This window comes from Schistocerca serialis, chromosome 2, assembly GCF_023864345.2.
Source record: "Schistocerca serialis cubense isolate TAMUIC-IGC-003099 chromosome 2, iqSchSeri2.2, whole genome shotgun sequence".
In the NCBI taxonomy this organism is placed as follows: domain Eukaryota; kingdom Metazoa; phylum Arthropoda; class Insecta; order Orthoptera; family Acrididae; genus Schistocerca; species Schistocerca serialis.
In genome coordinates, this window is record NC_064639.1 from 564,339,090 (window position 1) to 564,356,135 (window position 17,046).

At 41.2% G+C, this 17,046-nt stretch overlaps 1 protein-coding gene across 1 annotated transcript in view; it reads left to right on the plus strand.

Moving 5' to 3' along the window:
• LOC126457564 (uncharacterized) overlaps positions 1-17,046 on the plus strand; it is a 332,561-nt gene that overhangs the window by 307,333 nt on the left and 8,182 nt on the right. The window contains exon 24 of the mRNA XM_050093978.1: positions 14,452-14,577. Coding sequence (XP_049949935.1) covers positions 14,452-14,577 — 126 coding nt within the window. The remainder of the gene's footprint in view (positions 1-14,451; positions 14,578-17,046) is intronic.

The following is a 17,046-nucleotide window of genomic DNA, read 5'->3' on the forward strand; positions in this document are numbered from 1 at the left end:
CTGCAAAAAGGTGGGAATTTAAGGAGATGGGACTTGGATAAACTGACTAAACCAGAGGTTGTACAGAGTTTCAGGGAGAGCATAAGGGAACAATTGACTAGAATGGGGGAAAGAAATACAGTAGAAGAAGAATGGGTAGCTTTGAGGTATGAAGTTGTGAAGGCAGCAGATTATCAAGTAGGTAAAAAGACGAGGGCTAGTAGAAATCCTTGGGTGACAGAAGAAATATTGAATTTAATTGATGAAAGGAGAAAATATAAAAATGCAGTAAATGAAGCACGCAAAAAGGAATACAAACGTCTCAAAAATGAGATGGACAGGAAGTGCAAAATGGCTAAGCAGGCATGGCTAGAGGACAAATGTAAGGATGTAGAGGCTTGTCTCACTAGGGGTAAGATAGATACTGCCTACAGGAAAATTAAAGAGGCCTTTGGAGAGAAGAGAACCACTTGTATGAATATCAAGAGCTCAGATGGCAACCCAGTTCTAAGCAAAGAAGGGAAGGCAGAAAGGTGGAAGGAGTATATAGAGGGTTTATACAAGGGCGATGTTCTTGAGGACAATATTATGGAAATGGAAGAGGATGTAGATGAAGACGAAATGGCAGATAAGATACTGCGTGAAGAATTTGACAGAGCACTGAAAGACCTGAGTCGAAACAACGCCCCGGGAGTAGACAACATTCCATTAGAACTACTGATGGCCTTGGGAGAGCCGGTCATGACAAAACTCTACCGTCTGGTGAGCAAGATGTATGAGACAGGCGAAATACCCTCAGACTTCAAGAAGAATATAATAATTCCAATCCCAAAGAAAGCAGGTGTTGACAGATGAGAAAATTACCAAACTCTCAGCTTAATAAGTCACGGCTGCAAAATAGTAACACGAATTCTTTACAGACGAATGAAACAACTGGTAGAAGCCGACCTCGGGGAAGATCAGTTTGGATTCCATAGAAATATTGGAGCACGCGAGGCAATGCTGACCCTACGGCTTATCTTAGAAGCTAGATTAAGAGAAGGCAAGCCTGCATTTCTAGCATTTGTAGATTTAGAGAAAGCTTTTGACAATGTTGAGTGGAATACCCTCTTTCAAATTCTGAAGGTGGCAGGGGTAAAATACACTGAGCGAAAGGCTATTTACAATTTTTACAGAAACCAGATGGCAGTTATGGACATGAAAGGGAAGCAGTGGTTGGGAAGGGAGTGAGACAGGGTTGTAGCCTCTCCCCGATGTTATTCAATCTGTATATTGAGCAAGCAGTAAAGGAAACAAAAGAAAAATTTGGAGTAGGTACTAAAATCCATGGAGAAGAAATTAAAACTTTAAGGTTCGCCAATGACATTGTAATTCTGTCAGAGACAGCAAAGGATTTGGAAGAGCAGTTGAATGGAATGGACAGTGTCTTGAAAGGAGGATATAAGATGAACATCAACAAAAGCAAAATGAGGATAATGGAATGTAGTCGAGTTAACTCTGGTAATGCTGAGGGTATTAGATTAGGAAATGAGACACTTAAAGTAGTAAATGAGTTTTGCTATTTGGGGAGCAAAATAACTGATGATGGTCTAAGTAGAGGGGATATAAAATGTAGACTGGCAATGGCAAGGAAAGTGTTTCTGAAGAAGAGAAATTTGTTAACATCATGTATAGATTTAAGTGTCAGGAAGTCGTTTCTGAAAGTATTTGTATGGAATGTAGCCATGTATGGAAGTGAAACATAAACAATAAATAGTTTGGACAAGAAGAGAATAGAAGCTTTCGAAATGTGGTGCTACAGAAAAATGCTGAAGATCAGATGGGTAGATCACATAACTAATGAGGAGGTATTGAATAGAATTGGGAAGAAGAGGAGTTTGTGGCACAACTTGACTAGTAGAAGGGATCGGTTGGTAGGAAATGTTCTGAGGCATCAAGGGATCACCAATTTAGTATTGGAGAGCAGCTTGGAGGGTAAAAATCGTAGAGGGAGACCAAGAGATGAATACACTAAGCAGATTCAGAAGGATGTAGGTTGCAGTAGGTACTGGGAGATGAAGCAGCTTGCACAGGGCATGGAGAGCCGCATCAAACCAGTCTCAGGACTGAAGACCACAACAACAACATGTATATTTCTGCTGAAATCTATAAATTTTATGACAATATTGTTTTTTTAGTTTAAAATGAAGTTTTCAAGTTTTATAAAAGTGTGATCTCATGGCAGTCCCACCTTCATATTTAAGGAATAAGTTAACAATAATGTGAAGTGTTGTAATTTTTTCAAAAATTTTAGCAAAAATGCTTTTGAAAAATTAAAAATTTAAATTTTCATTTAAATGAGGAAAACAATTTTCCTCTCAAATCTGTATTGTGTTTTATACCATTGGGAAACTCATGAAAAATGTTGCCAAGTGACACTTGTCCCATCATTTTAGCTTAATCAAGATGGAAAAAATTCGGAAATTTGTGATAAGGTCTTATGGGATCAAACTGCTGAGGTCATTGGTCCCTAAGCTTACCCATTTCTTAATCTAACTTAAACTAACTCATGCTAAGGACAACACACACACCCATGCCCGAGGGAGGACTCGAACCTCCGATAGGGGGAGCCGCGTGGACCGTGACAAGGCGCCTCAGACCGCACGGCTACCCTACACTGCAATCAAGATGTATATGCCCTAGGACAGTTGGAAAATCTGTAAAAACCAAGGAATTTTTTCATCCTACATATAGCGGGAAAAACTAGAGAATTTTTTCAAAATTCCAGGATTTTTTCATTGTTTTGGTTTTCAGTTCAGTTTTAGTAATTTTGACTGTCTGGTAAGAACTGATATTCTAACAAAGAATATTACTGTATCCTGCTACTCTATAATAATACTGCAACAATGAAACATAAATGAGATATTAGAGGAAGAAAAAAATTTAGTTGCAAAGGAAATGTGCCATTTACAACAACAAAACATGGTGCACACACACAAACATCTGCCAACAGCAAAATGTGTCAAAGGCCTTAGGATGAAGCCTATGTAATACTTCGTAACAACAAATTGCTTCCAATGAGCATGACTTCACAGCTGTGTGAATTAGGTTCATTTGAGCAGTTGCCAGTGAGCTCATGCACATGCGCATTTGAGTCACGTACGCTCTCACTTCTGGATACTTGAAGTGTGGCTGTTTGCTGTATCAGCAGTAGCAGCCAGATGCTGATCAGAAAAAATTTTCGGTCCTGCCCAAGTTGCCAGATGCGCACGCACACAGAGCACTCTAGAGTTGTTTCATGGGGAAGGTGGGTAGTCTCCATGTGATCAATGTTAGTGTGTAGTGATTTCGCTGTTTCCTCTTCGTTTACAGCTCCCACATCAAATGAAAACTAAGATGGATTTATGTGGCCCGGAGCTATCTAGTGAATTAAAATACATACACGTAATTAGGGAAGGTTAAAATATGTTAATAATTTCAGTTTTCTGATTTTTTTTTTATTTCCAAGTTTTGGGCAGTCAAGCATTAATCGCTTTGCAGAACAATGAAGTTATTTTTGTCAGTTTTCTAAGGAAATTCGGCTTTTATTAATCTTTTCCACTGAGGCAGTCTATTTATTTGAGCCAAAGTGTTTCAGCCCACAGTATTGGCTAGTTCCAAAGTTCGCTGAATTTCAGGTGCACATTTTCATCTTCTTGCAAGTATGGTAGTATACCATAATAAAGAACCAAATGCGAGATAGTACAGAACTCATACTCCAAGAAAATTTACAACCAGAAGCTCCCAGGGGCTTGGCTTTCATTTGCGGGTATGGGCTTGGCGACCCCAGGGTTCCTGAGTTGGGGACTGGTAAGCACCACCAGTCCCCCGTCACCATAAGCTCTGGGCATACTTCAGCGACCACCGTGTGGTGTGGTGATGGAACGTTGTGTGTCTCAGGGAATGGGGATCTCGGCTTGACTGATCGGATCGCAAGGATGGAATAAACCTCTATAAAAAAATCTGCAATCTCTAGGTGTGCTGCATGCTCATGAGATGCATGGCTGTTGAGGTGGAACAGTTGTTAGCAGGCAACCTCTGAGGAACCCACCACACCTCAGTTGTATAAGGCTTACCTAGGCACGTGGAGCTCTGTGTAGGTGGACTTCTAATTACCTAGCTGCTCTTGGGACAAAAATGGATCCTCTGAAATCTTCTTTGCCACCTCCCAGTCCAACAAGAGGGCACTTGTAGCCAGTCCTCCTGACCCTGGAGCGAAATCTGAGTGTCATGACTAGTAACAGAACACATGCTGGCGGTCAGAATCTGCTTTTAACCATTAAAAGAAAAGAGGGCAGCTTCAAGAAAGTTCCCCCTTCATATACTCAAAAAGGGCTCTAGGGCATTGCTGGCAGTTTGAAACCTGTTAAGAGATTGCGTAATGGGACGCAGTTGGTGGAAACCGCTATTACCCAACAAGCAAAGAATCTCCAGAACACACACTCCCTTTGGGAATATGCCATCAAAACTGATCTGCACACCACCTTGAATTACAGCAAAGGTGTTGTGACATGCAGGGATCTGGTGGACATTCCCAAAGAGGAACTGAAAGATGAGTGGGCTCCAGCAGGAATACCGTATTTACTCGAATCTAAGCCGCACTTTTTTTCCGGTTTTTGTAATCCAAAAAACTGCCTGCGGCTTAGAATCGAGTGCAAAGCAAGCGGGAGTTCTGAAAAATGTTGGTGGGTCCCACCACAACTAACTTCTGCCGTCGAATATATGTAGCGCCACACAGGCATGTTTTGTAGGCACAAAGATAAATACTGGCACCAAAATCTCTGCGTCAGTAAATAAATTAAAAAAAAAGTGGAAGACGAGCCTTTTTCCTCCGCCCAGAGTTTCGAACACTGCATTTTGGTACATTATCCAACGAAGTAAATACAAATTCTGTATTGTTGATCTTCGAATGTAGCAGCATTTCAGTGTACTACGAAAATCCGACTGGCAAGACTGTTCTGGATGTTTGTCAATATGGCCAACTCTACGTTCTGAATTTTTTCCTACTTGTGAGAAGAGATGGTTGCTAATAGGAGCTTTTATGAATTGTGAATCATATGTAGTATCTCTTCGCCATAAGATTAATACGAATATAAACATTTTGCCATGTATTGTTTCGTGTTTGCTACTATCTCATTTAAATCCTGTCTGCCTAATAAACTACGAAACTAGAGTGAGACAACAGCAAACGCGGAAGAATATACATATCATGTCATGTTTATATTCGTATTATTCTTATGCCTGATAGTGATACAGTCAGAAATGAAGCACGGCAACTGACTAAATTTTTAAATCTAAGATGACTCTAATTTCTGTGCAGAATGTAATGAACTAAAGAGGCACCTGCAAAGATTTTCAAACAGAGAAAAATTTTCGAAATTTCGTTCAGAACATCATCTATCATACGCAGTCTATTATGTGGTTCTTGTTGATCATTATCAAAGAAAGCAGAAGTGTAAGTAACAACAAATGTTTCGCTAATGAGACGATTCCTCTCTATTTTTTATTTGTAAGCGGCGGTAGCGCGCACAAAAGCAAGCCACGCCGCGAGCGGCGACAGGCCGTAAACATGTACTATCAGAATGCGACAAACAATGCATGACAGTACAGTAATGCATTTTCAGCTTAGAGTGACGTAAACACCTATAACAAAGAAAACGGCACTTATCAGATCAAAGAAAAATAAGCAATCAATTCAAACCAGACGAAGCACGTGAAAAAGGAAGGATATCCGTATAAATACGGACGGAGCGCGTGACTCATAGCAATGGCTACCTGGTAAACTGTAACTGCTAAGCTTACGACTCGAACCAAGCTACTGCGGCTGTATCGTCATTCATTCGACCTAAATTGTGTCTCATATTACAATTAGACGAACTTTGTTTTGATTTGGAGGTGCGACCTAAAACTTTTCTCTCCCCTTGAATTTCGAGTCTCAAATTTCAGTTGCGGCTTAGATTCGGGAAAATTTTTTTTCCTTGATTTCGAGTCTCATTTTTCAGGTGCGGCTTAGATTCGAGTAAATACGGTAGTTGACGTGCAAAATATCATGAAGAGGGTGAATGGGGTTCTTGTTAAGTCAGACTCTTTTATACTGACGTTCAATAGCACGAAACACTCTGAGCATATTAAGACAGTTTTCCTTCGCTTAAGTGTGCGGCCTTATGTACCCAATGTAATGCAATGCAATGTGATGTTTCAAATGCCAGTGTTTTGGGCATATTACTCTCAGGTGTCGTGGAGAAGTTACTTGTGACAAGTATGGTCAGGCCACCCATGAAGATGTCCATTGTTTGTCTCTGTTGAAGTGTGTAAATTGTTCTGGACCTCACCCCGTCTGGAGTCGGGACTGCAGCGTGTATCTGCAAGAACGGAAGACACAGGAGCTTAAAACTATTAAGCGCATTCCCTATAATGAGGCAAAAAAGCTCTATAAAGTCATGCTGCCCCCATGGTTTGCTAACTCCTTCACTTCAGTTGTTAAACAGCCCACACAGAAAGCTGACGCTGCTACACAAATGGAGGCTGCTAATATCAGCACTAGTATCTGCATGTGTCCATGCACTTGCGCTGCTGCAGCCGTTTCTATGCCTGTCCCTCCCCCGAGAACATCTGAGAAAGATGTGGTTGCTGACATTGTAGAGCTTCCTGCCCCTCCAAAGATTCCATCTGATACACTGTCCAATGTTGCCACACCTGCAACCACAACTGTGGCTGCAAAGTCTACCCAGGGAAAAAAATCGAAGGCAAAATGTCAACCATCGGTGGAATCAGGCAGAAAACAACCTGACGATGTCGACATTGACCTCTCTGACGTCTTTGTCGATTATTCTTTAGAGGCTATGGAGCTTGATGTCAGATTGGGGCAACCATCTCGCTCCAAAACTGACCCTCCACCCATTGTGGCTTCCCCTCCCCGTCAGAAAGTCAGGATGAAGGTACTACCCCCTGATAGATGGCTCCCATTATACAGTGGAACATGAATGGATTCAGGACACACATGGAGGAACTGAAACTCCTAGTGCAGCAACGCCATCTGTGCTTGCGTTTTCTGCAAACACATTTCAAAGCATCTGATGCCCCTGCACTGCGGGGCTATACGCTATATTACAAGGATGACCTGACTGGGGAAAGAGCCAAGGGAGGGGTTGCTGTGTTTGTCAATAATGGACACCACTCCTCTGCTCTTCTCCTGGATACCGACCTGGAAGCAGTTGCAGTTGAAATTTCTGCACGTCAGAGGCTTACAGTTTGTTCCCTTTATTTCCCTTACTGGATGCATTAGACTCTGAGGCTCTCACAGATCTTATCACACAACTCACCTGACCATTTCCCCTACTGGGTGACTTCAATACCAACCATGTCCTGTGGGGCTCAACATCTACTTGGCCTTGGGGTTGAGTTTTGGAGAGCCTCCTGGCATCTCGAGAGCTGCGCCTCCTAAACGCTGGTGCTCTGACTCATTGCTGCACTGCTACTGGGTCATTCTCAGCCATCAACCTATCTTTCTGCTCTCATTGACGACCATCATTCCAGCGACCACTCCCCCATCTGCCTTCAGCTACTCTATGTTGTGTTGCTGCAACAGAAGTCACCAACATGGCTGATCAGTGAGGCTAACTAGATGCTGTTCAGCCAGTTGCATGCGTTTGAACACCGTGACAGCATCCAGAAATGGGTGGATCACATCATGTATGTGATCCATCACGCTACTGATCTATCCACACTAAAGTCTTTCGGCCCTCTTCAGAAGCAACCTGTCCCTTGGTGAACAGAAGACTGCCATTTAGCTATCCGGTACAGACATGCGGCTCTTCGTGGTTTTAATGCTGCCCAACAGCGGACAATCTCGTAACCTTTTGAATCATGAAAGCCAGGGCTCGCCATGTCATTAAAGAGAGCAAAAAGCAGCCGTGGCATGAGTTTATGAATTCCATCAATCGTTCCTCTTGTGCTCAAAGGTACGGGAAGCCATCTGGGGGATTTCCGGTAAACACAACTGCTTACCAATAGCTGCAATGCTGAACCAGGGGTGCCTCCAAACAACAACTAGAAACATTACTCAGATGCTGGCCGAGCATTTTGAACAAACCACTGCCACTGCAAGCCAGGATCCAGCATTTTATCACTACCGTGCAACTGTCGAGAGGGAAAGGTTGGACACTAGGTCAAACAGTTCTGAGGCGTACAACTCCCCGTTCTCCTTGTGGGAGCTCGAATTGGCACTGAATGAGACTTCTGACACTGCACCCATGTTTTAATCTAATATGGTAGACAGGCATCTTCCCCAACTCATGGAGGGAGGCAATTCTCATCCCTCTCCTCAAACCAGGAAAGGACCGCACATGTCCCAGTAGTTATTGGAGTATCGCCTTGATGAGCTGTGTCAGAAAGACCCTGGAACAAATGGTTAACCATTGTCTGGTCTGGCTGTTCGAGACCAGGCAACTCTTTAGCCGCTCTCAGTGTGGCTTCCAGAAATTTCGGTCCACGGTCGACAACGTGACCCCCCTAGAGGTGGCTATTCAGCAGGCTTTCCTCTGTCAGCATCACTGTATCAGCATCAGCATCACTGTATCAGCATATTCTTTGATATCAGTAAGGCAAACTATACTACTTGGAGACAATGTATTCTCACACGACTATCAGTGGGGCTTTCGTGGCCACCTCCCCATTTTCATTCGATCTTTCCTGTCTCCGCAATTTTTTCAGACCTGAGTTGGTGACATACTGTCTGATCAGTTTGAGCAGGAGAATGGTGTCCCCCAGGGTAGTGTTTTAGTTCATTTTAATCATTCTCGTCGTCCTTTTAACTTGCCTGCCTTGCATATGGGGGACACTATCTTACATTTTAGAGACACTGTGCGGTTTCTGGGGCTCAGTTTTGACTCCACATTGTCATGGTTGCCACATCTGCAAGACTTGAAAGCCAGAACCCTGAAGGCACTGAACATCCTCAAGTGCCTCAGCCACAGGTCTTGGGGAGCGGACAGGGTGCGACTCCTCCAATTTTATCAGGCTTTTGTGCATTCGCGGCTGGACTACGGGTGCATGGTGTATGGGCCAGCGAGGCCCTCTTATTTGCGGATCCTTGACGCTGTCCACCACGCGGGGATTCGACTGGCCATGGGTGCTTATCGGACCAGTCTCATACCCAGCCTCTGTGCTGAAGCTGGGGAACCGCCACTTACCATCCAACGGCAGCTCCAGCTTCTGCTGGTGCACCAGTCTTGTAAGTTTTTTGCAGCTCCAACATCACCCACTCACCACATTGTTGCTCATCCGCCTCTGGACGTCCCCCCCCCCCCTCCCCCGCCTCCCTCCCTCCCACATCCCCCCCTGTCCCCGAGCCACAATACCATTTTGTATCCTCGCGCAATGTGTGTTGGAGCTCCTCGGTGTGGATCCTGTACAGCCCCAAATCCAGGGTTTTAACCACCTGCCACCCTGGTTACTGGAGAGGCCCAGAGTGATTTTAGATTTGGTGCAGTACAAGAGAGATTGCACTCCTGCCACCATTCCACCATTTTTAATGCAACATTTTCTGTCATTTTATCTGACCACCACGACTATGTAGCTGTTTTTACAGATGGGTCATAACGGGGGGATTCCGTTGGTTGCACTGTTGTTTTTCCAGATCATGTCCTCAGGGTCCGACTACCTCAAGCGTTTACTGTCTTTGATGCAGAATTGTCTGCGATCTCGCGGGCACTGGAGTAGATGAGATGCCCTTCCTGTCCTAAATTTCTTGTCTGTTCCAACTCACTAAGTGCCCTTCACTCATTACAAAGTTTGTATCCTGCAGATAAAATAGTCCAGACCATCCAGGATGCCCTCCTCCAACTAAAACGACTTTGGAAGTAGGTGGCATTCTGGTGGGTTCCAGGGCACGTCGGCATTGCTGGAAATGAAAGGGCAGATCTCGCAGCCAAGGAGGCGTGTCTCGATCCACAAGTCTTTCAGTATGCCATCCCCCTGCATGCACTCACCTCGCTGTTGAGCTCACGAGTCATGCAACAGTGGGAGGATGAGTGGCTTCTTGCTCCAGCGAGAGGACCACCACACACCCCCCCCCCCCCCCTTCAATGTGTGGTGCTTGTGACGTCCAGGTCACTGTGCGCCACTTTCTATTGGATTGCGTTTTATTTTCTGACCAGTGGGCCGCGGCTGACTTGCCGGCGGATCTGCCATCTCTTTTAGGAAATACTCAAAGGAATATGGTTAAAGAGGGTCTTAATTTGTACACAGGGTGACTGGCTCGCCTGTATTTTATGTAAGGGGCCGGCCAATGACAATTTCCTATGGTTCCTTTCTCATTTTCCTTACATTCTATTTTCTTTGCGTGTATGCTTCCATTATACTAAGTTTGTCCACATTTGTTTCTTGTAATGTGTGTCAGGGCCCTGATGATGACCTCGACATCGAGTGACCGTAAGCCCAACACACATACACATCTTGAAAACCACATTGAAAACCTAATGTCCGGTTGGAGCCTACCTCACTGTGAATCTGGATATAAGAATGTGCACTTCAGTCCCAATTATGCATTTTTAGTGTGGTTTATGAAATTCTGATGCTCTTGGAATATCCTCTGATGTCCTGTTTCTTTTATGACATAATGTAAAATCGGTGCTTTATACATATGAACACATGGGTTTCCTACATCATCATAGCTGCGCACGCACAGTAATACCTGTTTTTCGGCACTCTCTGGCTACTGCTGAAATGTACCCATTTCTAGCAGGTCTTGGGAAAATATTTTGAAGCGTTACTTTCAAAGCAAATTACCTTTCATGCAAGATGAATTACGTTACATTTGAGAATTTCTTAAATCACAGAGTGTTTAATTATCATTTAAAACTTAACACTTTGAGGACCAGTCACTTGGAAAAAATTTCGAGCCCAGAAGACCAGACATTTACGTCATTATTTTAAATTTTACTGGCACATTTGTGTAATATACCTTCATGTGTAACACACACAAAAGGGACCTATATTATATGTGAAAGCTTAGCTAAATCTTTGAGACCAATATTATATATGAAATCTTAGCTTATCTTGTAGCTGCACTGTGCATATTAATTTAAACCATTAACTTTTTCTATTTGTGTGTTTGCGCTACTTAGCAGTGATTTTTTTTTTTGACAACTTCACATTGCCATATTTTCAAAATGGGTTGACGTATTTTAATCAAATTGGATATTTTCTTAATCTATATGTAAGCTACGTCTGTGCCAAGTTTCATCAAAATCTGAGATGGTGAGCTAAAATTCATGTTAAAATAGTGTTGTAAATAGTCTTCACGGGTTTGGTGACAGATGATGTGCAAACTCCACACTATTTCCTCGGAGCAGCTGTCCAACATCTTCAGGAGGTTGAACCTTGCTGGCAGCTGGGTACAACTGACAGTATCTGCATGTCGGCCCCGGCATATAGCACAGGTGTGCAGAGAACGCACAGCTGCGGAGATCACGCATGAGCAATGATTTGCAGATAGGTGGCACCATACTCAAACATGCTCTACCTAAAATCGCAGAGCAGCCCACCTGCACACCTGCACGTGAACTGTACACTGTGTTTACTAACAGTGCAGCCAGATGTTACTTACTAAAAAACCATACTAGACCAATGTTATGATAGGTCTGTTATCGAAAAATCTTGTTTCCTTGTCATGATTTAATAGCAGCCACTGCAAGGTTCCAGGCTGTGCTCAGTTAAAATCCTGCATCCCTGTTGATGAGATTATCAGCTGTACAGATATGTATTTCTTCCTTAATGATGCAGTCACAGAAAGATGATGCCAGGGACAAAACTTCAGTCTTTTCATAAATCATGGTATGTCCTGTATTCAGACAGTGTTCTGCGATTGCCGACTTCTCCGGTTGATGGAGGCATGTATGATGCTGTTGTTCATCGCAGCATTCTTGTACTGTTTGACATGTCTGGCCTATATATGCTGCCCCACGCTGACAAGTAATCTTATACACACCACGTTTCCCCGGGCCAAGAATCATCCTTAACTGAAACCAACAGGTTCCTCAGTTGTGCAGATGGTCAAAAACCACACGTAATGTCATATCTTTTGAGGACTCTTCAGATTCTTGAATACGAGGCACCAAAATATGACAAGAAGGTGGAAGTGGTGGGTGTCTTTGTATCTTCAATCTGCTCCATGGACTGAACTCGCTTGGGCCTGGATACATTACGTATATGTCTCTCAGAATAAATGTTTTGTCGAAACACTGTCTTCAAATGTTGTGTCTCATTCAACAGGCTTTCAGTATCAGATACCACACACGGTCTATGAACTAATGTATGTTATGAACTACTGCATTGTGCAGAGTGATGGCAGCTGGTGGCCTGCAAATATAGATCTGTATGCTTTGGCTTGCAGTAGAGACTGTGTCACAAGGTTCCATCTGCTTTCCATCATACCAAAACATAAAGAAAAAGTAAAGTAGCATATTTTTCCACTTCCGTTGTGAAGTTTATATTCGGATGGAGCAAATTTAAATTCTGAAGAAATGTAGGTAGAGTATCAAGTCCCTGTGGCCACAGCAGAAATGTATCATTCACATACCGCAGAAAACAAGAAAAGTATGCATGATTTCGGCGTCTGTGCGTTCTTCGCACATGTGTTCTGTATACAGGGGTGTCGACGTGCGGATACAGTCAGTCATACCCAGCTGCCAGCGCGGTTGAACCACCTGAAGATGTCTGACAGTTGCTCCAAGGGAATATTGTGGAATTTGCACAGCATCATCTGGCGGCAAAGCCGTGAAGACTATTTACAACATACCTGCTGGTTAAGGTTGAAGAGTAATATAGTGTTGATTTGACGTGGAATTTCCCCGGGGCATCAGGCATCTTATTTGACCCATGATAGAAAATATGGAGACAAGTGACCATGTGGCTACAGACATTAATACAAGAGGTATGAGACTGGAACATCCCACATTTGTTATAGTGATGAAACGGAAATATGAACAAAGTAGTTCAGTGAGGTAGGAAATGAGTGTTGAATGCAGCAATATGAAAATTCTGGTGTGCTGAGAAGATGAGGTTCCTTATCATTCATTCGGTGTTCTCAGGCACTGCCTGTATTCCTCAGAACAAGGTTATATTTAAGGAATCAAAGTCTAAGAGATCTCACAGTAACCACTGTGAGATGGTGTCTAGTTATTTCAACCCGTGATATGAACCAGTTTTCCATACCTTCCCAAGTTCAGTCATTAAGTTTGAAAATGTCAGCATTCACTCAGTGAAAACCAACAAAGCGCAAACTACATATACCAGGCAATGCAATATTATCACTTATTTATTAATCGACCACATCTCTCACAACTTGTAACAAACCAGAGTGGAATTGCAGCTGCTTGCCAATGCCCATGAGGTTGCTTAATGTTATTGTGAATTAGTGTAGTCTGAAAAACAGATGCTGCATTTGGAAAGTTTGTAGACTGGCAGACTGATAAGACATGCAACCCGAAGATTAATAACGAGAAATCAGCAAGTGTTCTGTTACGGAGCCTGTCATAGTAAATCTTCATGAATTGAGTTCCTGTTAGTCAAACAGCTAATATAGTGCTTGAATCTGTTGGTCTGAACTAGCTAAATGCTAAAGTAATTCTAATGCTATCTGTATGGCTGTTAAGTGTATAGTTACATTCAAGATTATTAATTGTTAAGGACTTTGTTTTATTTATGTAGATGCAAATGGTGATCTCTAATAGCTGTCATGTGAGTGCAAATTAAAATCTCCCTCCTGCAAAAATAATGACATGTCTTATAAACTGATCAAGGACAAGACTGTTCACACCCAAAAGTTCACTCCTGACTGGTTACTCCGGTTCATTTGTATAGCTAAAGCAGAAGTGTATGATGAAGAAATAGCATTATTTCTAAATAAGCTATTTTGTCACATACTTGAGCAATATCAGATTTTTTATTCCATACAAATCAGTGGGTTTTTCTTACTTAGTTTCATATTTGTTGTTACTGTGACAGCCTGTCTGTCTTGGTTGGTACAAACCACATACAGGTATCACTGAGTCGTAGACAGACACAATGAAAGATTGCTAAACAATTAAGCTTGAAGTCAGGTGGTTTTGTGTGAGAGAGATGATAAAAAGACAAAGGGGAAAAATCTGTGTAACTCTGAGGGATGCTTCTGTTTAATTAAGACATTCATTTTTCAGCAGCATCTGTTAATTCTTCTTCACTCGTTGTTTTTAAACATTTCAGTGAGGTATAGAACAGTTTTCAGTATTACAACAGGCATTCTATCTGTAAGCTTTCACTGTGTTTCATGTCTATCATATGTTTTAATTTTCTCTCCTTATTTCTGACTACATATGTGAAGGGTTACAAGTCACACATTTTCTTTCTTGCATTTATATTATGTTTTGTATGACCTACATATAATATATTATCTTAATTTTTTGGAAATTTCAGCTGAGAAGAATGTTATTGTCTCGGAATGTAAAATTCACAATGATGCAAGTGTTGATGTTTCCAAAGATGGTGCACTCCTTGTTACACTGTTGCCATCCAATCGCATGTGTATTACAGCAATGCTTGGTGAGTGCACTAGAAACATTCAGAAATTGTCTTGTGTACTTAAGCTTCCTTTAAACTATGACAATGTGTCTGGAAGAGATCTGAACTAGTTATCATTAGTTTTACACTAGTGTGACAGCTCTTTTTTAGCACATACTGGAGAGCAGGTAGCAACGGAAAGATTTTCTAGGTGAGAATTGGCAGAGAGAGATGGGAAGTTGATGATGCAAATTCAAAGTAGATACAGGAGACATGGGAGAAAGTTAGTGATGTATAGGGACTGATAATATTATAATCTTCCTCTCCATTTAGTCAGCCATTATGTGAAAAAAGTTTCAAAAATGAAATACTGTTTTCACTAGTTTTTGCCAGAGCAATCATTTTATTTAGTCATATCAAGTTACTCCATCATTTATCTCAGTGATTTTGTTGCTTGCAGTAACTTATAAATTATGTTCCTAAATTGTATAGAACAAATGTAAATATTGGGTCATTCCATGACAAGTGTTCTAGAGGTTACTGCATGACCATCACAGATTTTGATGAAATTGCATGAACATTCACACATGTTTCCAATAAACACTGGTAAAGTTTCACTACCACTAATTCAATACTTTTGGAAGTAAAGTCATTTGTTTGACCCCATAGCACTACTATCAATAATGCACCCATGAGTTTTTGGCAAATTTGAGACATATAATGTCTTTGGCAATACTTTCTTGAAGGAAACAAAACTAGGCCATCTTGTACAACTTTTTTTGCATTTTTAAGTGAAATAAAAAAGATTCCAGCAGTTTTTATGTGGTTAATTTGAAGTTGTCTGCCAAAAAAAAATAGAAGCTTAAAAAAGTGAATTTTAGCTTTTTGTATCTTTGGAAGCAATTACGAGATAAACCTGAAACTTTGCACCTAATAGCTTACAAATACAAGGTCTTATAATGTAAAATTTCCTTTTCCTACTGGTTTCTGATAGTTCACAAATTGACAATTTTTCTAAAAATGCCAAAGTGGCTACTTTTGGCCCACTTTTATGAAAAAGTGTCTTCCGCAAACACTCTTAAACCAGTTATTAGAAAGGCCATGTTCCGAACACCTAAAATACTGCATTTGGTTTTGCAACATGATCATATAAGGCCCTAAAAAAATAACAAAATGGAGGTACTTTGAAAATGGGACCATATTCCGCTGGTACTCGAATTACATCTGACATCTTTTATTATATCCAACAATTGTTTAGTACTGTCTGGAAAAGGCAATATCAAAATTCTTGCTGACTAGGATGCGAAATAAAATCTGAATTACTCAAAAAAGGGATTTTTTTTTATACAACTCATCATGACTTATTCCAGTCTGTTTTGTGCTATAACTACAGACTAAAATTGGTTATAAACTTCACATATTAACTGTGCTTTACCAAGGCAATCAAGATAATGGTAGTAAAATTGCTGCATACCAGCTGCAACACACATCATATAAATAGCCTTGTGGTTCTACTCCAATCACATTGTGTAAAATTAGTGAAGTTCATAGCAGTTTTTCTGACTTTTGGAATGGATTCATCTCATAGAGAATTACTGTATTAGTATGTGTTTTTATTGTGTATTGCTATTATTGAGCTAGCTAAATTCCAGTTTGAGGTATAGTAAACTTTGTGTTAGTATAGTTGGCGGTTTATCTGGAACGTTAGAGTACTGACGAAAAATTGTATAAATGTGTTGCTGTGATTCATTTTGGCTTAATCACTGCTGGTTTCCCCATCACCATAGGGGTCATGCCTAGTAGCTGTACAACACCAGCCACAGGTGTGTTTCTTTACCAAAAGTTCAAAGCCTGATAAGTGCTTCTTTACACAGGATCCCAAGCCTAATGATTCATTTCTATAAGTGTCAGAGCTCAAAGCTGGAAGATATCTTTTTTAGGATCGTAAGCTTATGTTTCCTCCAAACTACTTGAATTTTTTACAGGTTTCAATAATTTGCTGTAGAATTTCATGTGGAAAACTGTACTGCTTGTCAGATGATGTTGCTGATGGGATTATTTGGGAAGAAATTTTGGTTAGGCTGAACCCAAAAAATTACTTTTTTTAAATGTGATAGCTTCAGATTATTAGGGCCACAAAAAAGAGAAAACTATTCTTTTTATTGTATTCCTTATTCCATTTCCTTTGTTATAAAAATTATCGAGCTGAATGCTGTAGAGATGTATAACAAAACAAAAAAGACTATTTGTTTGCAGTTTGCCTGACAATCATTTTCCACCGACAGTACTAAACAGTTGTGGAATATTTTAAAAGATGTCAGATTTGATTTGAGAACCAACAGAAGCAGGGCCCAATTTCAATGCAACTCCAACTTGCTCTTTTTTAGGGCCTTATACACTCACATTGCTGGTCTTTCTAATGAAAATAGTTTAAAATAGTTTGCAGAAGATTTCAACATTAATGGGAAATATTGTAAGTAAAAATGAATATTCAATAAATTAATAACTTGT